Genomic DNA, 26,393 nt, shown 5'->3' on the forward strand with positions numbered 1-26,393 from the left:
TGGCAAAAAAATGGCCACGTGGCAAAATGGATTTTGGTTTGTTTGTTTGTCTGTTTGTTTTTTTGCCATTTAATATGAATGGAAAATTTGAACGTGCACACCTGTCAATGGCATAGCCTGTCTTGGGTTCCAGTTGAATTTCAATGCATTGTAATATAAAATATATGGTCAAAAATTACAGCAACACAGGTTTTTCTGCCATTTAAAATGAATGGAAAATTTGGACCTGCATAGCCGTCAATGGCATGGACGTGCATGGCTGCAAAAATGCAATATACCCCCCAAAAATGTCACATACCAAAAAAAAAATTTATGCCACAAACTAGGGTTGTCAAAATTATCGTGTTAACAGGCGGTAATTATTTTTTTAAATTAATCACGTTAAAATATTTGACGCAATTAACGCACATGCCCCGCTCAAACAGATTAAAATGACAGCAAAGTGCAATGTCTACTTGTTACTCGTGTTTTTTGGAATTTTGTCGCCCTCTGCTGGCGCCTGGGTGCGACTGATTTTATGGGCTTAAGCACCCATGAGCACTGTGTAATTATTGACATCAACAATGGCGGGCTACTAGTTTATTTTTTGATTGAAAATTTTACAAATTTTATTAAAACGAAAACATTAGGAGGGTTTTTAATATTAATTTATATAACTTGTACTAACATTTATCTTTTAAGAACTACAAGTCTTTCTATCCATGGATCACTTTAACGGAATGTTATTAATGTTAATGCCATCTTGTTGATTTATTGTTATAATAAACAAATACAGTACTTATGTACAGTATGTTGAATGTATATATCCATCTTGTGTCTTATCTTTCCATTCCAACAATAATTTACAGAAAAATATGGCATATTTTATGTATGGTTTGAATTGCGATTAATTACGATTAATTCATTTTTAAGCTGTAATTAACTTGATTAAAAATTTGAATCGTTTGACAGCCCTACCACAAACCAAAAACCCATTTTGCCACATGTCAAAATACATTTTGTCCACATGGCAAAAAAATGCCACATGGCAAAATCAATTTTGCCACATGACAAAATTCATTTTGCCACATGGCAAATACCACTTTTGGTTTTCGCTGTCTTTCAAAAAACTTGAAAACGGAAGTTGTAGGCAGACATAAGGAAGTAAAGCGGAAGTACCTCGGAAACTTGTCTACTGGACCATTAGTTTTCAAATGTGCTTGTGTGTCATTGCGTCATCTAGCTGCGGGGATTTGCATTATAACACACGGGTGCTTTTATATCAGAAAAATGAGATCCTCAGAACCCCCTGCTGTGAGTGACTTCTAGCACCCCATCGTTCGATTTAACCCAGGTCAAGAACCACTGGTCTAGACAAATTGACCACAAGAGCACTATTTTGGGAATTGGCACATTTTTCCACTAAAAAACCTGCATAGAAATCTGCTCGTAATGACGAGCACAGAACCGACTGGCGTGTGTATTATCCAACCTAGCACTAAGGACCCACTATTTGGAAGAGGTGGAGCGGAGGCGTGCTGCTAAGTCGCCACCTGTTAGAGAGGGCCAAAGCATGCTATTATCTGAAACGCGGGAGAATCTGGCCCCGCAGGCTGAGCCGTAAAAAAAAAAAAAAAAAAGGGAAAAAAACTAGCAATAGAAAAGCAAAGAGTGTGAGAAAGACGAGAAGAAAAATTCAAGAGTTCCATAGCCTTCAGCTCTTCCACATTATACCTGCCTCTTAGAACTCTATTGCCAAACAGACAATTAGTATCATTTGGGCCATTCCACCTCAGGCCTTTTTTAATTGCTCCCACTTAGCTGTGTTTTGTTTATTGACCAATGTATGATTTTACTTTTGCTTGGGCTTTGCTTACGTAAGCATGACATTTATACGTCCATCAGTGCTCGTTTCAATCAGGACTGTTTAGTCTACGTGTCTTAGGACATACAGCAGGTGTGACAACGTATTGAAAAGACGATATATCTCGATACTTTATAGCCCAAAAGGTTATTGATATGCCCCCACCAAGAATTGTCTAATAAAAAGGGTCACTGGTTGCTCCCAAACTCTTTCATTAGAATAGTGTCGACGTTAGCTTACTGGCTGCCATTGACCATTACAGTTGGGCAAATAAGTATTTAGTCAACCACCAATTGTGCAAGTTCTCCTACTTGAAAAGATTGGAGAGGCCTGTAATTGTCAACATGGGTAAACCTCACCCATGAGAGAATGTGGGGGGAAAAAACTGAAAATACCTTTGTTTTATTTTTATAGAATTTATTTCCAAATTAGAGTGGAAAATAAGTATTTGGTCACCTACAAACAAGCAAGATTTCTGGCTGTCAAAGAGGTCTAACTTCTTCTAACGAGGTCTAACGAAGCTCCACTCGTTACTTGTATCAATGGCACCTGTTTTAACTCATTATCGGTATAAAAGACACCTGTCCACAACCTCAGTCAGTCACACTCCAAACTCCACTATGGTCAAGACCAAAGAGCTATCGAAGGACACCAGAGACAAAATTGTAGACCTGCACCAGGCTGGGAAGACTGAATCTGGAATAGGTAAAACGCTTGGTGTAAAGAAATCAACTGTGGGAGTAATTATTAGAAAATGGAAGACGTACAAGACCACTGATCATCCCCCTCGATCCATGTAAGATCTCACCCCGTGGCATCAAAATGATAACAAGAACGGTGATTATACTGTAGACTTCATAATGTATTAATGGTACACGGGGCAGATTCAAAGGGGGCCGATCTCTGTCAAAGTTGACTGAGTGGAAACAGACAGCTTTTTCCGTTGAAAATTCTTGTAAATAAATGCTTATATCCCTGAATTCTTTATAGAGATGGACGAAAACAGTCTCGTTTTCTTGGTTAAAAGCAAAAAAACATGCAGTTAGCAGTTATTTTACGTAAATATTCCAATACTGTAGCAGCTAATTTCTCCCATTGATTTTTTTCAAAAAGTTTTAAAATGCATGCATGGTAAGAAAATATAATACCTTATTGGCCCGAATATAAAACTGTGTTTTTTGCATTGAAATAAGACTGAAAAAGAAGGGGTCGTCTTATATTCGCAGTCTAGACATTACACCCATTCACGACGCTAGATGGCGCCAGATACCATTGAAGCGATGTTCTGTCATGACAGATCACAGCTACTCTCGTCTAACCAGTTTGCCGTATTTTATGGCAATGTTTTTCCTTATTCAGATTTGTTTCAAGACTACAGTTACAGTTAGACTTCACGTTGATGGTTAATGCAGTTATTGCAATGTTGTTGTTTTATCACAATAGATTGGTTTATTTACATTTCAAAAACCAGTTTACATATTTAAATGTTCAGATATTAAGATATGAATGAGGCAAAATATCATGCTTTTTCTTTCAAATATACTGTTATAATCATTTGTTTCCGATGTACTGTAATTATTTTCTGTATAGAAATTTGGTGTTCAAAAACTCTTTTTCAAACTTGAGTCTTGAAAAAGAGGGGGTCGTCTTAAAATCAGGGCCGTCTTATATTCGTGCCAATACAGTAATTACCTTGAATTCTCGAACAAATAGCTCCCGAGACAATCCTTCCTGTTTGTATGCGGTGCAGCTTTCGTACTTTTTCCACCTAAACCCAGCGTTAGATCCCTGCATGTGTTGACTAACTGCAACCGACTGTGAATAACTTAAGCAGACTGTAAGACAGCCCCTTACTTGAAGGTGTTGCGCAGTGGCTGATGGATGTGACCCGTCAATACAATTGTGAAGACCATGACTCACAGGAGGATGAAAATAGTTTGTTCTTCTTTTTAATAGGGCTGTCAAAATTATTGCGCTAATGGGCGGTAATTAATTTTTTTAATTAATCACGTTGAAATATTTGACGCAATTAACGCACATACCCCACTCAAACAGATTAAAATGACAGCACAGTGCAATATCCACTTGTTACTTGTGTTTTTTTGGAGTTTTGTCGCTCTCTGCTGGCGCTGGGGTGCGACTGATTTTATGGGCTTTAGCACCCATGAGCAATTGAACATTGTGTAATTACTGACATCAACAATGGCGGGCTACTAGTTTATTTTTCGATTGAAAATTTTACAAATTTTATTAAAACGAAAACATTAAGAAGGGTTTTAATATAAAATTTCTCTAACTTGTACTAACATTTATCTTTTAAAAACTACAAGTCTTTCTACCCACGGATCGCTTTAACAGAATGTTAATAATGTTAATGCCATCTTGTTGATTTATTGTTATAATAAACACAGTGCTTATGTACCATATGTTGAATGTATATATCCATCTTGTGTCTTATCTTTCCATTCCAACAATAATTTACAGAAAAATATGGCATATTTTATAGATGGTTTCAATTGCGACTAATTACAACTAATTAATTTTTAAGCTGTTATTACCTCGATTAAAAATTTGAATCGTTTGACAGCCCTACTTTTTAATAGTTGTTTTGTAGAATGATTTCCTGACCCATGTATCGATAATTGTTGTATCACCATATCGTAAGATCATCGTTATCGTGAGCCTTGCATCCCAAATCGAATCGTGAGCTAGCCAGAGGTTCCTACTCCTAGTCTGAAACAATCTTGGTGTAAAAAGTAGGTACATACAATTAAGGTTCTCAAACACACACATATTGCACAGTACCAGCATGTTATCTTATCGTCCCTGATACCGCTGATGTCCTTTTAGTGCCCTTTGCTTACCGATACCAATATCGGTACAGCATTAGTTATTATCCGAGTTGGTGAGCTTTGTGGCTTGAGAGAACCAGCGTTACTTTGTATTGCTGCTGAAATAAAGTGCAAATCATCGAAGGCTCTACCTCTATTGGCAGCAGGTGTTTGCCTACCACTACCTAAGCAGCTGTCTCTCAAATAGGACCTAAGTTTGTTTTCACGATTACACCTTGAATGCCCATGTTTGACAGCTCAAGTCAAGAAAGCATCAAATCGTGAGATGATTTCCCACCTCTGTTGCAATGCCTCTATTTATCAAGCTGCCGCGTGCTGCGAAAGGTTGGCCAATAAGTGCATGCGTGTACACGTGCGTTGCTTTCAACAAGAAGCAATGTTATTTTACGGAACCGCATGGGGCACAGCCCTGTCAGCACGCAAATCAGCGCTGCTTGCTCAGAACGTATCCCGATGCGGAGCGTAAGAAAGTCAAATATACTACTTTCCACTCCAATTTTCGCATCTCGCCCCATAAACCTCTCAACACCGACGCTTCAACAGCAAGTGGACTAAAGGGATGTGAAGGCAACATTTGTATTATGCTTGATTTACACAGGTTTGCAGCCTATGATGTAACCGCTCATTAAAACAAGATGTCGGAGATTTTTTTGGGTGCAGGTTCACTCTTGAACAGATTACTTGAAAAAGTAATTTAATTACTGATTACTGATTACGCCTCAAAAAAGTAATCTAGTTACTTTACTGATTACTTGATTAGTTACTTTAAAAGTAATCTATCAGTTACTTTTTACCCATTTTTCTCCCTTTGCCGCCTCAACATAAGAATGACAACAGAAAAATGTCATCACATGTAATTGACTTTCCGATGATTGAATTTAAAGGGGAATACCAGAATTTCGCGCTAGCTTAGCCACTCCGGAGCCCTGAAACTAACAAATAACTGACAAACTGCTTGGAATATGTTGAAATTAACTCCACCGACCAATTAAACCCCGCTAACTCTAAGATTAAGCCTAATGTCAAAACTTCTGAATTTCGGGTTATGCTTAACAGCATATCAGTGCCAATGTAAAACAATGCAAACTGACGGCACAATAATCAACAACACACAAGTGGATTGTACAGTGCAATAAACACAAAGGTGGTGGCGGGCGCGGATGCGCGTGCAGCCGTGCACATTAACAACCCGGAAGTACTCCTCTCAACACACACGCGGTCAATTTGGCCACAAAACGTGGCAGCAACTATGCACTTTACACTCAGTCGGACTTACAACACATACCACAGGTGCTAAACAAACACATCACCTCACAGCATGAATGTGCAACACGCATATGATGTAAACAAAGCTTGCTAACTTGGAGCGATGACTGCCCGTCGTTGTTACGGCTAAGCTACGAAACGGCCGCGCATGTAGGGGGTCCAACCTTTTGCTGATACCCTCCAGAATGAAGGTAAAATACTCACTTCATTCATGGATATCCACAGATCAACATTCCCTCGCAACGTCTCAACACTCGGCGCGAATGTCCACTTGCCTCAGTCCCACAACACGTGACGCGAGACCAAAACAGGAAAGAGGTTGTCATGGAAACACGTACCGGGAACCTTTTATTTTAGCATTTTCTATTCAAAATGCTCTTCGTACATGACTACAATATTCTTCATTCTACATACGTTATGAGGCAATGAAAAAATAGTAACGCAGAGACACTAAGGAAACTAACTTTAATCAGATTACTGGGGTAGAAAAATGAGCGCGTTAGATTACTCGTTACTGAAAAAAGTAATCAGATTGCAGTAACGCGTTACTGACAACACTGCTCTTGAACGCGTTCATAAATAACATAGGACGACGCCAACTTTGTGATGATTAAACACAAACAGCAGTAAAAGCAATACACTTTTTTAATTAAATACAATTATAAATTCAGTACAGGATGAATACAAATATCATTAACTCTTAGTGTTGGGGTTTATTTTCTCCTCTGTTGTCGTCCACACTCAAAACACACTTCTTACATGACGTCCCTCCCCTAGTCATTTATTAGGCCACCTTTGACGACAGCATTCCATACTTCAATGCTGTTTTGTGTTTGTTGAAATTCATGCTCTTAGTAAGCATGATTTCTAAGCTCGCATACTCATCCAATGACATTTTTGTTCCCAGGTTGTCCTGGTACAAAGAAGACGGAGTTTCTGACAAGTGTTCTTGATGCACTATCGACAGACATGGTTCACGCCGTCACAGATCCAGCATCTGCCGGAAAGTATGATAAGCGCTCATGGTTTTATTCACGATAAAAAAAATTTACGCTGTGGTCAATTGAAAAGAGGTCCGGAAAAAAACAGTTGCCAGAAGCCAGTAGTTGACTGAAATTCAGAACTTACAAAAGAAATAACATGTTTTTCAATTAAAGGGAGAAAAGTACGAAAGCAAAATGCTGCCACCCCCAAAAAAAAAAAAAAAAAAAAAAAACTATCGTGTATAAACATGATAATATCATGTAAAAACGGGATAACTATGTAAAAATGTGATACTTTCATGTAAAGTTGTAATAATTATGTAAAAAGGAGAAAACTATCATGTAAAAATGTGATAATCATGTAAACACATGATAGCTATAATGTAAAAACATATGTAGGAACGTGATGCTATCATGTAAAAATATGATAATTAGCATGTACAATTGTGATAATTATCATGTTAAAAACACGATATGCCTAGTAAAAACGTGATAGCTATTGTGTAAAACGTGATAATTATGAAGTCAAAACGTGATATCATGTAAAAACATAATATCACGTAACAACCGGATCGTATCATGTAAAAATGTGATAATATCAGGAAAAACGTGATATTTATGTTAAAATTTGATACTATCATGTAAAAACGTGATTGTATCATGTAAAAATGTGGTACTATCGTTTAAAGATAAGAAAATTATCAGGTAAAATTGTGATAATTATGTTAAAAACGCAATAATTGTCTTGTAAAAACACTACCATGTAAAACATGAGGATTATCAAGTGAAAACGTGATATCAAGTACAAACATTACTATCGTGTAAAAACATGATACAATTATGTAAAATCATGACGATGATGTAAAAATATAATTGTATAAAAATGTGATACTGTAAATTTGTGATAGTTATCATTTAAAAACGTGATAACAATCATGTAAACACGAGATAACTATCATGTAAAAACATGTAATAGCTATCATGTAAAAATGTGATCATATATGTAAAAACGTAATACTACCATGTAAAAACATGATAATTATCATGTAAAATTGTGGTAATCATGTTAAAAATGTGATAATTGTCTTATAAAAATGTGATAGCTATCATGTAAAATGTGATCATTTTAAAGTAAAAACGTGATATGTAAAAATGTGATCGTATCATGTAAAACATGATAATTATCATGTAAAATTGTGGTAATTATGTTAAAAATGTGATAATTGTCTTACAAAAATGTGATATCATGTAACTATCATGTACTTTTTTTTTCTCTTTAATACACCAAAAAACATCAACTGCAGTTATCCCACACATATCAAAATATTGAGCCTTTAGATTGGCAATTTCCCATAAATTTTCTTAAAAAAAAAAAAAAAAATCAACTTTTGAGATGTAAAGATGCAATATAATATTGACTGCTGGAGGTGAGATTTTAGATGCCAATCTAATAATTTTTATCTTGTAGGGTGGTGGAGCCCGACCCCAACCACACTCTAGAGGAGAGGGTGGTCCACTGGTATTTTGCTCAGTTGGATAAAAACTCCAGCGGTGACATTGGAAAGAAAGAGATCAAGCCATTCAAACGTTTCCTACGCAAGAAATCCAAACCCAAGAAGTGCGTCAAGAAGTTTGTGGAGTATTGTGACATCAGCAACGACAAAGCCTTGTCCCTGCAGGAGCTGATGGGCTGCTTGGGGGTGACCAAGGAGGAAGGTGAGCTGAGAAATACCAACCCTGTGATAAGGCGAATAGGCCTAGCAACAGTAACTAAGAGATCGGAGGTTGGGGAAGGGTCAGTTTGCACTTTTTGTAGACGGAAGGATTTCAAGAGAATTTCCTCCTTGCAATGGCATTTAAAATTACTCTCGCTCTTTGTCTTACAGGGGCCAAAACGGGAGAAGGCTCATCTCCCAGTAGACTTGTAAGTCAATTACCCTAGATTAATACACTCTAATAACACTTTTCCTACTCACTTCAAATCATAGCATAGTGAAACCATTTGGGTGTGTCGGTGGGGTGTGGCACGTGTGTTTGTAGTGTTCATACCTGTCAAGTTGTATGGTTTCGGCGTAATTTGTACAAGTGACCACTAACTTTTAACTGTGTACGCCGTACGTTCAAAATCTGTACGTTTTTCACGCATTTTGTTTTTTTTCTCAGTTCGTATTTTGTCACCATTTTGCCAACAAGACAATGTGCGTTACTATCCGTTACTCTGTTGATTGAATGACGCGACAAAAGTCAGAGACACGGAAAAAGAAGAGTGGGAGTGGGAAAGCGGGAGTTGTGACGCCGCTGCATAGGCATGATAGGAGATGTCATACTGTTCCATTATCTGATCTAACGGAAGCATATAGATGTTAAATAAGAGTGGTTCAAGAATTGACCCTTGAGGGACTCCACACGTGAATTTGGTTCGTTCTGACTGATGGTTTCCGATTGACACAAAGAAATCCCTATCATGTAGATAGGATGTGAACCACTGAAGAATAGTGTCAGTAAGCCCTACCCACTGTTCCAATCTGCTGAGTAGTATGTTGTGATCAACCGTGTCGAATGCGGCACTGAGATCCAATAGTAACAGAACAGATAATAAAACAATAAAACAAACAACAAAAATTATTGAAATGAACAAGAACAACGTATTTCATAATGGGTCAAGATCATTTTTCAAGCAGATCATGTGACTAGCACCTAAGACACTAGCTTTTGCTTTGCTAAGCCAAAAACACCTGTGGAGGCAAGATGGGTATTTAGAATTTCTGTAAACCTAAGCTTTCAAACGCAACCAACAACAACTGAGCTTGAACAGTTTTATATATACAGTATTGGCCAAAAGTTTGGCGACACCTCAAAGGTGGACACTTTGAAGAATATAGAATATAAAACCTGTTTTCAGTTATTTCACTTTTTTTTTTTTTTTTTGTCATTCCACATGTTCGGTCATAGTTTTGATGTATTCAGAGAGGATTTACAATAGTAGGGAAAATATATAAAACTTAAAAATGTTTAGGTGTGTCCAAACTTTTGACTTTTGTTTCAGTCATCAACATGCTTTGCCCCCAGCCCCACAAAAGTAAAACTCTGCCTATGGTTACAAACACTGACAATAAAATGTGCATAAAAGCTGGTTACAAACTGTAGAAGTGCTGGCTTTCTTGTTACCTGTAGGCTTCGTTTGGAGTTTTGTCGCGTTGTACTGTAATTCCAAATGCTTCTTTGTTGAATTGGATGTAGAGTTTTTAGCGACCGACAGTCTTTCTCAGCCAGCGTAAAGTTTGCAGCGCACGGAGATATTTTTGTCATCTTTACTGGACAGAAATGTGAAGTAATGGCTGTATTTCCAGTGAGCAAAGGCATCCATTTGCGGTATATATCCTGCCTTTTACTGTTTGCCTCGCTGCCTCGTCAGAATGCTATGTTGTTGACCGCCGTGGCAGACAGCCTCAAACAGCATCGTAATACACGTGACCTGTTTTTTTCCCCCGATGAGAAATGCTCTTCGTACATGACTACACTATTCTTCATTCTACATACATTATGAGGCAAAAACAAAATAGTAACGCACAGGCACTAGGGAAACCAGCGGTCTCAAACCGACTCCACAAAGGGCCGCAGTGGGTCCTGGTTTTTGTTCCAACAGATCCAGCACAAACAGTTCAACCAATGAGGTTTCTACTAACATAAGCAGCACCTGATTGCAATCAACTGATTACACTTGTAAGAAACCAGATTGGTGAAAAGGTATTTGTCTCGTTTGGTTGGAATGAAATCCAGTACCCCCTGCGGCCCTTTGAGGACCGGTTTGAGACCACTGAGGGAAACTAACTTTAATCGGATTACCGGCTTGAAAAAATGAACGCGTTAGATTACTCGTTACTGAAGAAAGTAATCAGATTACAGTAACGTGTTACTGACAACACTGCTTATAGAACAAGTACACAGCAGAGGTGGGTAGTACCACGTTACATTTACTCTGTTACATTTACTTGAGTGACAATTTTGAGGAAAAATGTACCTCGAAAAGGTATTTTTACCATGCCGCACGTGAACAGATTTGTGAAAAAGAAACGCTGCTCTTACCCGCTACTTTACGAAAATGACCCAGATGGGATTTGAAATGGTCCACTATTATGCAATCTGTTTAAAATATGCAAGTGAGTAAATTAGTGATGCACGATAATGCATTTTTCAACCGATACCGATAACCGATAATGTCAAGCCGATAATTCTATAAAAAGTCACAAGCCCCGTAGTTTAGCTTAGTTTATGTGTGTTTAGCTTCAGCATTCGCACTAGCAGCAGCCTCGTATTCGTTCCAAAAATCTTTGTGATGCAGTTTTAAATGGCTGATCGGGTTAGTGGTCTTGAATGAGGACGCTTTCTTCCCGCCTCGTGGAACATCTGCAGTGCATTTTTTGCAGGTGGCGAGAGCGCCGTTTGTTTCACACACGTAAAAAAATCAACCCACGCTAGTGACAGAGGCGCCATGATATCACCTCAACCCTGTAGTGTGACGCCGCGTCATCTATGACGCCATACTCCTCAACCCCTCCTCCATCAGGGGCTTCAGAGAGAGGAGGGGTTAAGGAGGCGGCGGTGGAGAAGTGGACAAAACTGCTTCGGATGCGCACATTTGGAGGCTAAATCAAGTATATAATTATCGGATTGCATTATCGGTTGATTTTTTTTTTTTTAATCTGGATTATCTGTGTGACGTCATAATTGCCATTATCGGCCGATAATTATCGGTAACCGATATTACTGTGCATCTTTACAGTAAATTTCTAAAGTTTTTTTTTTTTAAACAAAATATTACACATCAATTAATGATTCTAAGCTACGTGAAAGCGATCGACATTTTGAATAATATGATTATTTATCTTCTTTCTATGGCTGGGTTGAAACAAAAGTGGTTGGGCGGTGTCTGTAAACAAGGGTCTCCAGGGTATAACAGACAGATTAAAAATAGTTTGGGGGTTTAATGCGCCATGAAACTGTTATGGCAGCATATAGACACATTGTGCTTTTCGCTTAAAATACAGTAGTTTATTTTAGAGAGGGGTGGAAGAGCAGAAACTGCTTTTTTAGCCTTGTCTGTATTTTCTGCCATATACCCAAACTAATGTGACTTATTTTTTTCTTCTCCAGCACCCCTCGAAGAAACAAGGCTAAAACAGCAACCGGTGATCTGCCCTGACCAATCGGCAACAACGGAAACCATAGTATTTGCACTTTGTACTTTAAGTAAAATGTAAATTCACTTTTGTAGAAATAAGGTATTTAAACAGACTGCTGAATCTGTGAATGTTGTAGTTAGCTCTTATTGTGTTCTGACAAGAAAAAAAAATATTAACACATACAATGTATGTGTACTTTGTGTGTCTGAGTTGTACAAGTTTTCGTGTTGACGTGTTCTCTTGTGTCGATGGCTGACGTATGGATAGTTTCGCAGATTCCGCACATTCATTTGGAACGTAGTATCTTTTCCTGTGTTATTAACGGCAGCTTGTTTCAAACACTAACCATGTGAAACTTGCTACAAATCCCCATGTATTCTTGTTTATTATAAATAAAGAACTGTTTTATACATCATTTGTTTTTTGGCGTGTCTGGCCCTCCGCTAATTGCATTGGGTAATGTTTTTATGTGTGTCAATCTAATCCAATTAGACGTCTTGAGTTATTTAGGTATGTAACATAATTTGCTGTGTTTTTTTTTTTTTTTTATGTTCTATTCAATAAAACACCTTGTTGACACAGTCCTAAGAAGCCAAGTGTTAGTCATACATAGCGAAGGTCGTGTATCATCCAACTTTGAGACGACTTGCCAATTCCCCCAAGGCGACGTTTGAGTATTGCAAAAAACAAAAAATGGACGGTCGTTATTTCTGCGCTCATCGCGGGCTTCCAATGTAAATTGAGGAGAGATGGATGTACTAATCCCAGTAGGGTGGTAAGTGCCCTTTTAAAATACGGTGTGTTTATGAATGTGTGTATTTGCATAAGACTTACTTACATGCACAAGGTTGAATGGACTCTTTCTTCAAGAATAACAGTCAGCTCAGAGCAGTCATGACATATTACACTGTTGGACATTGTTTCAGGCTGATTATGTGAGTGCTAAACTGTGGCTTTTCACACAGTCTTCTATAGGTGAGTCAATGACCTCAGACTGACCTGTTAATTCGGCTTTACCGTCTAATTTATGATTAACAAATTAGTCGCCTTTCTGTGTTGTAATCCTTTGCGAAGGTCCGGTGAAAGGGGGTTTGTTTCTCAAGAGGTTTCTACCTAAAAATCAAAGCTCGTTACTAGAGTTGTCCAATATTACAGGGTCGCCGATAATATCGGCCTATAAAAGCAATTTAAAATCATGTAAGATAATATCCATAAGTAATATCTGTACACAAGTATATGTGCATTTAATACAAATGCACGCAAGTACATGCACATGTAGTATTTGTACACGCAAGTCGACGCGTATGTAGTACCAGTGCACGCGCTTGTAGTACAAGTACACGCAACTGCAGTACAAGTACACGCAAGTACACTTACATCTAGTACAAGTACACGCAAGTACACGTGCATCTAGTACAAGTGCATGCGCTTGTAGTACAAGTACACGCACTTGTAGTACAAGTATACACAAGTACATGCGCTTGCAGTACAAGTACACACAAGTACACACAAGTACACGTGCATCTAGTACAAGTACACGCAAGTACACGCGCTAATAGTACAAGTACACGCGAGTACACGTGCATTTAATACAAATGCACGCAAGTACATGCACATGTAGTATATGTCCATGCAAGTCGACGCGCATGTAGTACCAGTGCATGCGCTTGTAGTACAAGTACACACAACTGCAGTACAAGTACACGCAAGTAACGTGCATCTAGTACAAGTACACGCAAGTACACGGGCATCTAGTACAAGTGCATGCGCTTGTAGTACAAGTACACGCAAGTACACGCACTTGTACAAGTATACACAAGTACATGCGCTTGCAGTACAAGTACACGCAAGTACACGTACATTTAGTACAAGTACACACAAGTACATGCGCATCTAGTACAAGTACACACAAGTACACGTGCTTGCTGTACAAGTACATGCAAGTACACATGGATGTAGTACAAGCACACGCAAGCACACATGCTTGTAGTACAAGCACACGCAAGTACACGCGCTAGTAGTACAAGTATACGCAAATACACATGCTTGCAGTACAAGTATACGCAAGTACACATGCTTGCAGTACAAGTACACGCAAGTACACATGCATGTAGTACAAGTACACGCAAGGACGTGTACCTGTATCATAAGTACTTCGTATATGTACTTGAAAAAAAAACATAACTCACACTTGAGTATTGTTATGAAACAGCGAGCCGTTAAGTATGGATCCCAACACAGACGAGGAAGTTTGTTTAATACAGTGGTTCTTAACCTTGCTAAACGTACTGAACCCACAAATTTCACATGTGCATTCACTGAAAACTTCAGAAATAGACTACAAAGCAAAAAAAAAAAAAAAATCGAAACCTGATATATCTAAGCTAGAAAGCTAAAAACTAAGCAAATTCTTCTTTAGATTTTGTCACATTTTGAAAGATTGTTTTAAGGGTTAGGGTTACGTTTATTGTTGTATAAGTCGCAGACCCAGTCAAACAATGAAATAAGTGTGCTTTTTCTTCTGATTTAGCCTGATATCTTGTTTACTTTTTTAGCCTGATATGTTGTTCTACTTTTTATAAATGTGCATTTATATGTGTCACGACGCGGGGGGGATGAATCACTCACTGTCTTTAGGTCATGGCACAGCATCTCAATGGGGTTCAAGTCTGGACTTTGACTCAGCCACTCCAGAACATGTATTTTGTTCTTCTGACACCATTCTGAAGTTGATTTACTTCTGTTTTTTGGATTATTGTCTTGTTGCAGCATCCATGTCCTTTTTAGTTTCAAGTGTCTGACAGACGGCCTCAAGTTTTCCTGCTAAACATCCTTTTGAATTACTTCTTCCATTAATGATTGCAAGTTGTCCAGGCCCTGAGGCAGCAAACAGCCCCAAATCATGATGCTCCCTCCACCATGCTCTACGGTGGGGATGAGGTGTTGATGTTGGTGGGCTGTTCCATTTTTCCTCCACACGACGTTTTGTGATACTCCCAAACAATTCCACTTTGGTTTCGTCAGTCCACATAATATTTTGCCAAAACCTCTGTGGAGTGTCCTTTTTGCAAGCATTAAACAAGCAACCATGCTTTTTTTAGACAGCAGTGGCTTCCTCGGTGGTGTCCTCCAATGAACACCATTCTTGGTCATAGTTTTGCATATAGTTCAGATATTGGACTGTGCCGGTGATTTCTGTAAAAGTCTTTAGCAGACACTCTAGGGTTCTTTTTTACCTCTCTGAGGATTCTGCGCTGAACTCTCATCTTTGGTGGACGGCCACTCCTCGGGAAAGAAGCAACGGTGCCAAACTCTCTCCATTTGTAGACAACTTCTCTGACTGTCAAGTGATGAACATCCAGACTTTTAGAGATGGTTTTGTATCCTTTCCCAGCGTTCAAATCAACGATCCTTGATCGCAGGTCTTCAGCCAGCTCTTTTGACCGAGCCGTGATGCGCATCAGACATGCTTCTCATCATTCTTACCAGGTATGTGTTTTATAGAAGGCAGGGCAGCTTTAAACCAGTCATCAGTGAGTGGGTACACAGCTGAATTAAATTGCTTGGCAAAAATTGGTTTCAATTGCTCTTTAAGTCTCCTTAGCCAGAGGGTTCACTTACTTATTTTTCCCCCTTCTGTCATTGTTTGCATGCTATGCTCATTAAAATAGGAAAAACTATAAATGTTTGGGTGGTTTTAGTTAAAGCAGTCAGTTTTTTTTCCATCTGTGCGATTTTGACAAAGATCAGATCACATTTGATGTTGATTTTATGCAGAAATATGAGAAATTCCAAAAGGTTCAGATACTTTTTCATACCACTGTATTCGACCAAAAACAATATACAAACAAAAACAGTGGGGATCAAACAAAGACCAGGAACTGTAACTTGGGAATATCAACACGTGGGCATTGACAGGATAACGACACACGGAAAGACAAATACCCAATAAGGACAGACAGCACATGGGGAACTTAAATACAGACATGGGGTAACGAGACAATGAGACACGGGCGGTTGATATAAGAAGGAGCGGATCGGTCAAGACAACAGAAGCAGGCCACAACAGGTGAAATCAATGGGTAATCACAATGACCAGACACACTATGGCAAAACCTTAACAAAACTCAACTCAAGGCATGACAATATGTGCTAAAAATGATTTTTGCAGTGTGCACGGGCGGAGGTCTTGCTTGGAGTCCAAAGACACCCTAGCAACGCCACTGATAAAATGGTAACCTTTCAACTACTTCAGCCTTTTGCAACATTCCCAGTTGAGTTTCTAGTTAATCTCAACGCCCAGAACAATATTTGCCTTTTCCAAACAGCCTTGTAATTTGCTAATGGAGGGTGAGTGCCTGCAACATCTGATTGTTTATACGTAATTACCTTTCAGCAGTTTTCAACTTCAACTTGCTTCACAAAGCTCAAGTCTTGTCATCTGTGATTGCTTCTCCGTTTGGGTTGAGATCCACATAAACACCTTTTACGAGTTGGCCGGGCGTCAAGATATGGTTATGTGTTCCCATGGTGGCTTGGACTCTTGCCTGAACCGATGGTGGAGCTGAAGAAAACTGTCCATACTTTTTTGGCTCGCACAATTGGCAAGGTCTCCCCTTCCCAACTCTTCAAGCCCTTTTTTTCTCACCTCACTCCGTCACACAAGCACAAACAAACCCCTTGAGCACAGGGATACTATTGAGTAGAATTTGTGGGCACAGTTTGTGCGCTTTAATGGACAAGAGCAGGCACCCGAACTCAGCACCGGCCTGTCCCGAGAGCTGTGGACTCATGAAGAAATTACTGTCAAAAGCCATCAGGGCTTTAATAGCCTCTGGCTTGACTGTTATTTCCTCCAGGTCCTCAGAGGGGCTCTGGTCTGTAGGTAAACAGTGGGACTCACTGCTCTCTAAGAATCCTACCTCCATTGGCTCAAGGGCCAGCTCCGCGTCATAACACGTGCTTGCTGTTAAAAGTTCAAAAGATACAGTATTATTCCTTCATTTATTCATCTTCTGAACCGCTTATCCTCACAAGGTTCACAACGGTGCCGGAGCCCATCCCAGTCAACGACAGGCAGGAGGCAGAGTAGACACCGAACTGATTGCCAGCCAGTAGCAGGTCAAAAACTAAGCTGGAGAACAATAAACCGATACGACCCGATATCCGGTTTTACAAGCGAGCGATACGGCTGTATCGACAGCAAACTATCCAATCGACAATAAATAGCCAGTACATCTTAAATGTATCGATAGTAGAACAAGGACTCGGCTATCGCGAAAGGAACAATCGGTCATCAGCGCCCATACCATTGCTATGCTAAGTTTATGATTCAAGCAATGTTTGGAAGAATGTCACATAATAACTTTTACTTCATTCACGTGACTCTTCTCTTTTCATTCAGGCGCTGACAGTTAGTACGGGTTGACACTGTTGTACCCTTTGTCCGCAATCCGCACAATCTTTCGTTGAACTCTCTCGTCAATTTTTCTTTTCCGTCCAAATCTAGGGAGGTTAGCCACAGTGCCATGTGCTTTACACTTATTGATGACACTGCGCACAGTAGAAACAGGAATATTCAGGTCTTTGGAGATGGACTTGTAGCCTTGAGATTGCCCATGCTTCCTCACAAGTTTGTTTCTCAAGTCCTCAGACAGTTCTTCTTTCTTTTCTCCATGCTCAGTGTGGTACACACAAGGACACAGGTGAATCCATTTTAACTCCTGCAAGTGTGATTTAGTTATTGCCACTACCTGGTATGTGCCACAGGTAAGTAACGGGTGTTATTAACTACACAAATTAGAGAAGCATCACATGATTTTTTTAAAGGGTGCCAATATTTTTGTCTGGCCCATTTTTGGAGTTCTGTGTAAAATGATCATGATTCAACTCTTGTTTTTTCATTGCAAGCCAAATAAATGAAGATATCATTACCTGGGTCTTTCCTTTGGAAAGGCCAGGTATATGCTGTTCTGCAACTTTATTTTTATTTTAGCAATGTCTTCTCCGCGTTTTTTCAGCACGCCGCGCAGCCCAAACCATTTAACCGATCGGCACCGTTCAAGTATCGACACGACCGGAATTTTTGCGCGACAATGGGAATTTTTCAAACGACCCTGAAAAATTTTCCGTTCGCCCGTAAACGGCGATTTTCCGATTTTTAAAAATTTTTTCAAAACGCTACTTGTCTTACAATTTTTGACCAAATCACATAATTTGGACATCAAAAATTCCGGGACGGTGTGGGGCATAAAGATTGTATACAGAATTTGGAAAAAAATTTACGGTTCCCCGGAAATTTGCCAAAAACTATCCCATTCATTTCTAGTGGGAAAATTTCCCATTCACTTTCAATAGGATTTCCAATGGACTTTATATTGCATTGATGGCATTGACGGCCATGCATGTCGAATCTATTGATGCCAATGTACTTGGATTCCATTGACGCCTATGTAGGTTGATACCACTGACGTCCATGGACGTCCAAATTTTTTCCCATTCATTTTCAATGGGAATTTTTTTTTTTCCCCAAATCAACAGAAAATGACCAGATATCAATAGGACGTGTCCCCCCAAAATTCCCCAATTCCATTGACGCTTATGAAGGGTGCCGCCATTGACGGCCATGGACGTCCAAATTTCCCATTCATTTCTAATGTCATTTACTTTGTTTGGTACCATTGACTGGCATGTTTGTCCATTCTATTGATAGCCCTGGGCGAGGCTATGGTCTTTATAGCCACAAAGGAAAGACCCAGGTGTAATTTCTCCAGAAATCGCAGTTTCTAGTTACCAAAGCATTTGTATTTATAATCATTTTCTGGGAGAAATTGAGCATTATCTGACAGAACTGCAGGGGTGCCAATACTTTTGACCAGCAGTGTAAATAAAAAAAGCAGCAGTATGGGAAGTTGTTGGTGCTCAGAAAACCGGAAATTTTGAAATGCCCTCCAAATTCATAGCCAGTCGGAGACGAACGATGACAAACAGCCAAAGGGCGTGTCGCTGTCACTTGCCGTTACAGTCGCATGGTGCCCCGTGTGTTGGCTTTCAGCTCAACAGCGATGACTATCGCATTTTGCCATCGTTCATCGCTTCCCGTGTGTTTTGCTCCAAAGAGGTCAAATGCCAACACCGGCTACTTTACACAAGGAGAACTTAGTCAAGCGAGTAAAAAAAAATAATAAAACGTTGGTACTGAATCTCTTAAATTGTGTTAGGGCTGAAGCTATCAAATATTTTAGTAATGGAGTAATCGACTGAAAATTCTATCGATTAATCGAGCAACCGGATAAAACCTTTTTTTTTTTTTCGGTAAAGAGCAATTATAAATAGACATAAGAAAAAAAGACATTTAGTCCAATATTCAACCATTTTCAGTCAATCAATGTCTTTATTTTCGATGTACATTGTTGAAAACAGCCAACAATTGCATCTCAGATGTGACTAGGAAAAAAAAAAATCACTGCTTTCACTCAAAAAACATCTAGATCTTATCAAAAAATATATATATATTTCTTACCTAAAAATGTAATTACACTTGATAACACACATAACTTGAAAGCTATGTTTTTCCCCACGTGTTTCAATTTAATTTCCATTTGTGTCAAGCTATTTTTAAGTTCTAGTTAAGTTTTAAGTTAGTCTAAACTGTAAGTACTGATAGGATTTTGAGTTTTTGCAGTGTTCAAAATAAATGTATGATAGGGTGACCAAACGTCCTCTTTTGCCCGGACAAGTCCTACTTTCAAGTAGTATCCTCGTTGTCCGACCGGGTTTTATAAATTCATACAAATGTGGGGTTGTAATGATTTTTCACGGGACCAATTTGAAGAGAATCCCTCCGGCCGCTGGGTGGCAGCGCCTGCCTGCGATGACTTGGCTCCTAGTAGTAGGGAGGGAAGGAGTACTTCTTGTTTTTGTTGGCAGTTTACCCCTATCATGAGGCATTTCCGCCATCTACTGGGTTGGCGATTTGGCCACAACGCCTGCCCAGTTGTTAAGTTTTGAACGATAAATATGTATATAATGGCAACTGTTGACTTCTGTCGGAGCTTTGACTGTAAAATCCCGTTTGGTGTCGCATCGTTGCGCTGCTGATGATTGTAAACTTTTATATCAAAGTTTGATTTTTGCCTCAGCTAGCAATCAGTAAGCTAAACCACGCTAGGCATTATGGGAAACGTAGTTTTCAACGGCTACGTTTAGAAACATGCTGGTTGAATAGGTTGGCAGTTTGTTTCGGTTATTGTTTGTGTGCAATCTAGAACATTGAATGAGAATATCAATTGAATGGGAATAACCATTAGTCAAGGACAATTGTCGTGATAGTAATTTATAAAAATGTTTAGTTGGCACATAGCCTACTGTGTGTATGTGTATTGACTGGACTACATTTCCATGGTTCTGCATTCCATATATATATATATATATATATATATATATATTTTTTTTTTTTTTTTTTTTTTCAGACTGCATTTTTCCATCCAGAGTGAGGGGGCACACTTTAAATATATTAAAGTGATATAGGCATCTTTGAGTGAACTTCGAGTAAAATTCAAGTATCTTGAGGCTGGGCTGAGTGTCCTCTCTTTTTGGAACTCAAAATATGGTCACCCTAATGTATGATACCTGCTGTATTGGAGCACATTCGGGACCAGTGCTACTTGGTGTTTCATTCAGCAATGACTACTTAGCTAAAACTGACAGTTAGCTTTATTATGTTTTAATTTTACAACCTCATCACTCTACAGCGCTGTGTTTTTACAGATTAAATAAAGCCTGTAAGTAAGACATGTTAACCACGCATCGACAGTGGTCATAATCAATAGAAACCTCGCTCTCCGAAGTACTAACGTTACGTGAGCGAGTGACAGTAACGTTGTATTTATTAGCGATGAGAAGTCTACTGCTTAAAGATGGCGGCTGTTTACTAATGCTGCCCGGACGCGGCCGAGTCTGTCATTTCACATCTAGTCCTAAATGCATGCGATATCTATGAGACGCATCGGACACTACCTGCTACCACACTAGTATCATGCGGGTGTAGTTTTTAGCAACGTCGGCGTAGTTTGTAGCGGCTGTCAGCTGCAGTAAGTTTTGTTTTTTTGTTTTTTTATTGCTTCTTCCTCTACGCACGTGACGTCTGCGTGTTGTCCCGCATTTAAAGTAGTCCGGGCAAAACATGATGCTTAGAGCTGGCAAAATTAAACGATTCCTCGAGGTGAATAAAATTACTCGGATCAGTTTTTAAACTCGAGTTGCTCGAGTATTCGTTTCAGCTCTAAATTGTGTTTAACTGCACTATATTGCACATGAACTCCGCTGCTACGCTAATGATATATATATTTTTTTCTTTTTAAACATTATTTCCAACTTTGTGGTCACAATTAGAGGAAACCCCCCTTTTTTTTTTTTTTTTTTGCTCCATCACGATTGTAAAGGGAAGAGATTGTAAGGGTGCTTGATGGGCAGCGGCTCAAGAGAATAGTATTTTTGGCATTGATTTGATGGGTTTAATGGCGTCCCAAATTCTTCACTGCTCCCCATACTGCATCTCAGTGCACAAAACAGGTTCCATAAGGTCCAGTCGGATGTGTTAATGTCAAATACCATCAAAACCCTTTGGAATTAACTAAAACAGATAACACGTGAACCTGTAACGACCAGTTAAGAGGATTTGGTTCAAGTGATAAGAGCAATGAAACAATAGTTTAAGTGAAATGACCCATTACGCCGAGACAATTATTCAATGAACACACATGCTTCAACATCAATGATTTGTGTATATTAGCTTTTGCAAACTGAGCCTTCAAATGTTGGACAAAACTTTTATTGCTGAATTTTTGGGAAGATTAAAAGCTCACGGCCTGGTCGCTGGAGGGTAAGTATGCACGTGGGACTTTCTTGTCCTTTAATCTTTTTCTTCCAGTGTCCAGCTTTGACATATAGGAATATCCCAGTTAAGCCTGACCGGTACTGAAAGAGAAAGATATGAAGAGGGTGCAATGATGAGAAAGAAGAAGGTAAGGAGGTACATTGGGGGTACTAGAGGAAGGGGGGGCCAATGTCGGGTCTAAACTCAAGGGATTAATGGGGTGACTTCTCCTCCGGAATGTTCCGCTAGCAGCCAAGACCCACCCACCCACAGCTGCCCATTGCAGACAGGTGCATAGATTAGGTTAGGCCTTAGAATTTTATTGAAATGACATGCAAACAATCATTTTCACAATATTCTACTCCTCCTTGACATTGACCAATTTAAACAAAATGGAGCAATTCTGCCACAATGGCTGTTCAAATATAAAAACAGATTGGCGATTATGTTGTGGTATTCAGAACAGCGCTTAGAGCTTTTAGCCATTTCTCAACAATGAGTTTACACCTTCTTAAGTAGCTTTAAGAATTCAATTGTGGATTCTGGAGCTTTTGCACAACAAATAAGTTGACTTGACCAACTTAAGACTTTACCCTTGATCTTAAGGCCGAGTTATACTTCCTCATCAGACCTGCGCCATCAAGGAAGACCCGAGTTACGACCCTGCGCCGTAGCCTGACGCGCGCCTCTCGAATTTTCTAACCTTCGCGTCGTACAACGTGGCAGAAACGGATTGTGATTGGTACGCTCAGACTGTTGTTTCCGGTTTAGCGCGAAATCACCGCCATTGTAGAATAGAATCAAACATTATTTTCTACACGCAAAAATGGACCAAGCCGACGGGAGTATCATCGAAGAGCAAGTCTCGTCAAGACATTATTGTGATTGCCAAATGGGAAGGTCGACAATTGAAAAAAAAAAAAAAAAATGGAAGAACCACCAAGACGTGTGTGTTCGGAATCGAGTGGCCACACGAAGCGGTGACCCAGTCGGACAAAAACTGCCAACTTTTTATCACTTTATGTCGTATTTTTGGTTGGTGCACTTCATCATTTAGTGTACATATGTTTGCTGTGAGTCTGTGACTTATTTACGTGTCACACTTCAAGTATATGAAGAATGAAGCACAAATTTGGTGTCAAAAGAGTTGTTTTGATCTTTAATTTTCAATAACAGACAGTTCACACACGATACATCATCCCTGATTGAGAGTACCTCGGTGCTTCTTATGATAACGTTAAAATCAAGGCTCCCAACTAGAGCTGAAACGAATACTCGAGCAACTCGAGTAACTCGAGTTTAAAAACTGATCCGAGTAATTTTATTCACCTCGAGTAATCGTTTATTTTGACAGCTCTAAGAATCACGTTTCGCTCGGACTACTTTTAATGCGGGACAACGCGCTGACGTCACGTGCGTAGAGGAAGAAGCAATAAAAAAAATATAAAAAACATTTCCGCAGCCGACAGCCGCTCCAAACTACGCCGACGTTGCTAAAAACTAGCCCGCATGATGTTAAGTTGGTAGCAGGTAGCATCTAAGGAGTCTCATAGAGATCACATGTATGTTGAACTAGATGCTTTATGATAGACTCGGCCGCGTCTGGGCAGCGTTAATAAACAGCGGCCATCTTAAAGCAGTAGAGCGCTAAGCGCTAATAAAGAGCGCTAAGCACTAAAAAATAAGATTAACGTTACTGTCTGAGTCACTAGCTCACGTAACGTTAGCCCTGCGGAGGGCTAAGTTTCTAGTCATTATGACCACTTTCGATGCGTGGCTAACGTGTCTTACATACAGGCTTTAACATAACATAGCTTTGTGGAGTGATAAGGGTGTAAAATAAAAACTCAATAATGCTAACTATCAATTTTAGCTTAGTAGTCATTGCTGGATAAAACACCAAGTAGCACTGGTCCCTAATGTGCTCCAATACAGCCTGTATCATACATTTATCTTGAACACTGCAAAAACACAAAATCCTATCAGGACTTACAGTTTAGAGTAGCGTAAAACTTAACTAGAACTTAAAAATGGCTTGACACAAATAGAAATTCAATTGAAACAGGTGGGAAAAAATCCTAACTTTTAAGTGATGTGTGTTATCAAGCGTAATGGCATTTTTAGGTATAAATATTTTTTTTTTAATAAGATCTAAAGGTTTTTTGAGTGAAAGCAGTGAATTTGTCTTTTTTTTAATTCTAGTTACATCTGAGATGCAATTGTTGGCTGTTTTCAACAATATACATCGAAAATAAAGACAATGATTGACTGAAAATGGTTCAAGATTAGATGAAATGTCTTGTTTTCTCATGTATATTTACAATTGCTCTTCACCTAAAAATATATTTGTTTTATCCGATTACTCGATTAATCGATAGAATTTTCAGTCGATTACTCGATTACTAAAACATTCGATAGCTGCAGCCCTACTCCCAACGCAGTTTGGGAAGTTCCATAGACACCAGAAATCTGCTATGGCTTCCCACTGGCTGGTTGTAGGACACGGCAAACAAATCGGGCTGGAGGGCTTTGCAGACCTTGATCGCGGTGCTCGACGCCAGTTTGAAGCTAGCCGCCACAGCTAGCTCTCTCCACCCGAGTCTAAAACTCTCTGTGCGGCATCAAAAGTCGGCCAGACCGCCTCGAAACCGCCTTCTGCGTCGCCTGCCCCTCAACATTGGTATGTTCAATATTTATTCAGTGTTGATGAGCAGAATATTTACTTTCAAGAGTTCCATCTTGCATTGTTTATTTTTTCTCCGACTAGCGGAAGTCAACAAGCATGCCCCAAAACCGTACAAACATAATGCCACATCCCTCTAGTGGCTTGGCGATGAATTACAGAGCAACGCGTTCCCTCACCGCAGAACTATCGAATGTCGAATGACGCCGTAGTCACTGCGCCGTCACCGCAACGCGGGAGTATAACTCAGGCTTTAGATGTACACTGCTGGCCAAAAGTATTGGCACCCTTTGAAAAAGCATGTGATGCGTCTCTAATTGGTGTAATTAACAGCACCTGTTACTTACCTGTGGCACATAACAGGTGGTGCCAATAACTCAATCACACTTGCAACCAGTTAAAATGAATTAAAGTTGACTCAACCTCTGTCCTTTGTCCTTGTGTGTACCACATTGAGCATGGAGAAAAGAAAGAAGAACTGTCTGAGGACTTGAGAAGCAAAATTGTGAGGAAGCATGGGCAATCTTAAGGCTACAAGTCCATCTCCAAAGACCTAAATATTCCTGTTTCTACTGTGCGCAGTGTCATCAAGAAGTGTAAAGCCCATGGCAGTATGACTAACCTCCCTAGACTTGGACCGAAAAGAAAAATTGACGAGAGATTTCAATGAGAGAGTGTGCGGATAGTGGATAAAGAACCTTGACGAACATCCAAACAAGTTCAAGCTGTTCCACAGTCTGAGGGTACAACAACAGTGTCGACCTGTACTAACTGTCAGCGTCTGAATTTTCATTAGGTAGGCTACCCAGGAAGACCCAACTTCTGAGCCAGAGCCTTAAAAAAGCCAGGCTGGAGTTTGCATAAACTGACTTGAGAAAGCCAAAAACGTTTTGGAAGATTGTTCTCTGGTCAGATAAGACAAAAGTAGAGCTTTTTTTGGGAAAAGGCATCAACATAGAGTTTACAGGAAAAAAGAACGAGGCCTTCAAAGAAAAGAACACTGTCAAACATGGCGGAGGTTCCCTGATGTTTTGGGGTTGCTTTGCTGCCTCTGGCACTGGACTGCTTGACCGTGTGCATGGCATTATGAAGTCTGAAGACTACCAACAAATTTTGCAGCATAATGTAGGGCCCAGTGTGAAAAAGCTGGGTCATGGGTCTTACAGCAGGACAACGAGCCAAACACGCTTCAAAAAGCACTAAAACATAGTTTGAGAGAAAGCACTGGAAACTTCTACAGGGACCAGCAATGAGCCCCGACCTGAATCCCATAGAACACCTGTGGAGAGATCTGAAAATCAGAAAGAAGACCAAAGAACGGTCTGAGGACTTGAGAAGCAAAATTGTGAGGAAGCATGGGCAATCTCAAGGCTACAAGTCCATCTCCAAAGACCTGACTGTTCTTGTGTCTCCCGTGCGCAGTGTCATCAATAAGTGTAAAACCCATGGCACTGTGGCCAACCTCCCTGGATGTGGACGCAAAAGAAAAATTGACGAGAGATTTCAACGAAAGATCGTGCGGATAGTGGATAAAAAACCTCGACGGACATCCATACAAGTTCAAGCTGTCCGGCAGTCCGAGGGTACAACGGTGTCAACCCGTACTATCCGTCGGTGTATGAATGAAAAGGGACTCTATGGTAGGATACCAAGGAAGACCCCACTTTTGATACAGAGACATAAAAAAAAAAAGCCAGGCTGGAGTT

General features: G+C 39.7%; 1 protein-coding gene across 4 annotated transcripts in view; it reads left to right on the forward strand.

Annotated features, from left to right (window-relative positions):
- Positions 1-12,656, forward strand: part of smoc2 (SPARC related modular calcium binding 2) — a 112,341-nt gene extending 99,685 nt beyond the window's left edge. For all 4 annotated transcript variants that reach the window (XM_057847327.1, XM_057847328.1, XM_057847326.1 and 1 more), the window contains exons 10-13: positions 6,869-6,968; positions 8,413-8,660; positions 8,831-8,868; positions 12,099-12,656. In XM_057847327.1, coding sequence (XP_057703310.1) covers positions 6,869-6,968; positions 8,413-8,660; positions 8,831-8,868; positions 12,099-12,122 — 410 coding nt within the window. In that variant the 3' untranslated portion in view covers positions 12,123-12,656. The remainder of the gene's footprint in view (positions 1-6,868; positions 6,969-8,412; positions 8,661-8,830; positions 8,869-12,098) is intronic.
- Positions 12,657-26,393: the final 13,737 nt, after the last annotated feature.

This window comes from Corythoichthys intestinalis, chromosome 10 (genome assembly GCF_030265065.1).
Source record: "Corythoichthys intestinalis isolate RoL2023-P3 chromosome 10, ASM3026506v1, whole genome shotgun sequence".
NCBI lineage: Eukaryota > Metazoa > Chordata > Actinopteri > Syngnathiformes > Syngnathidae > Corythoichthys > Corythoichthys intestinalis.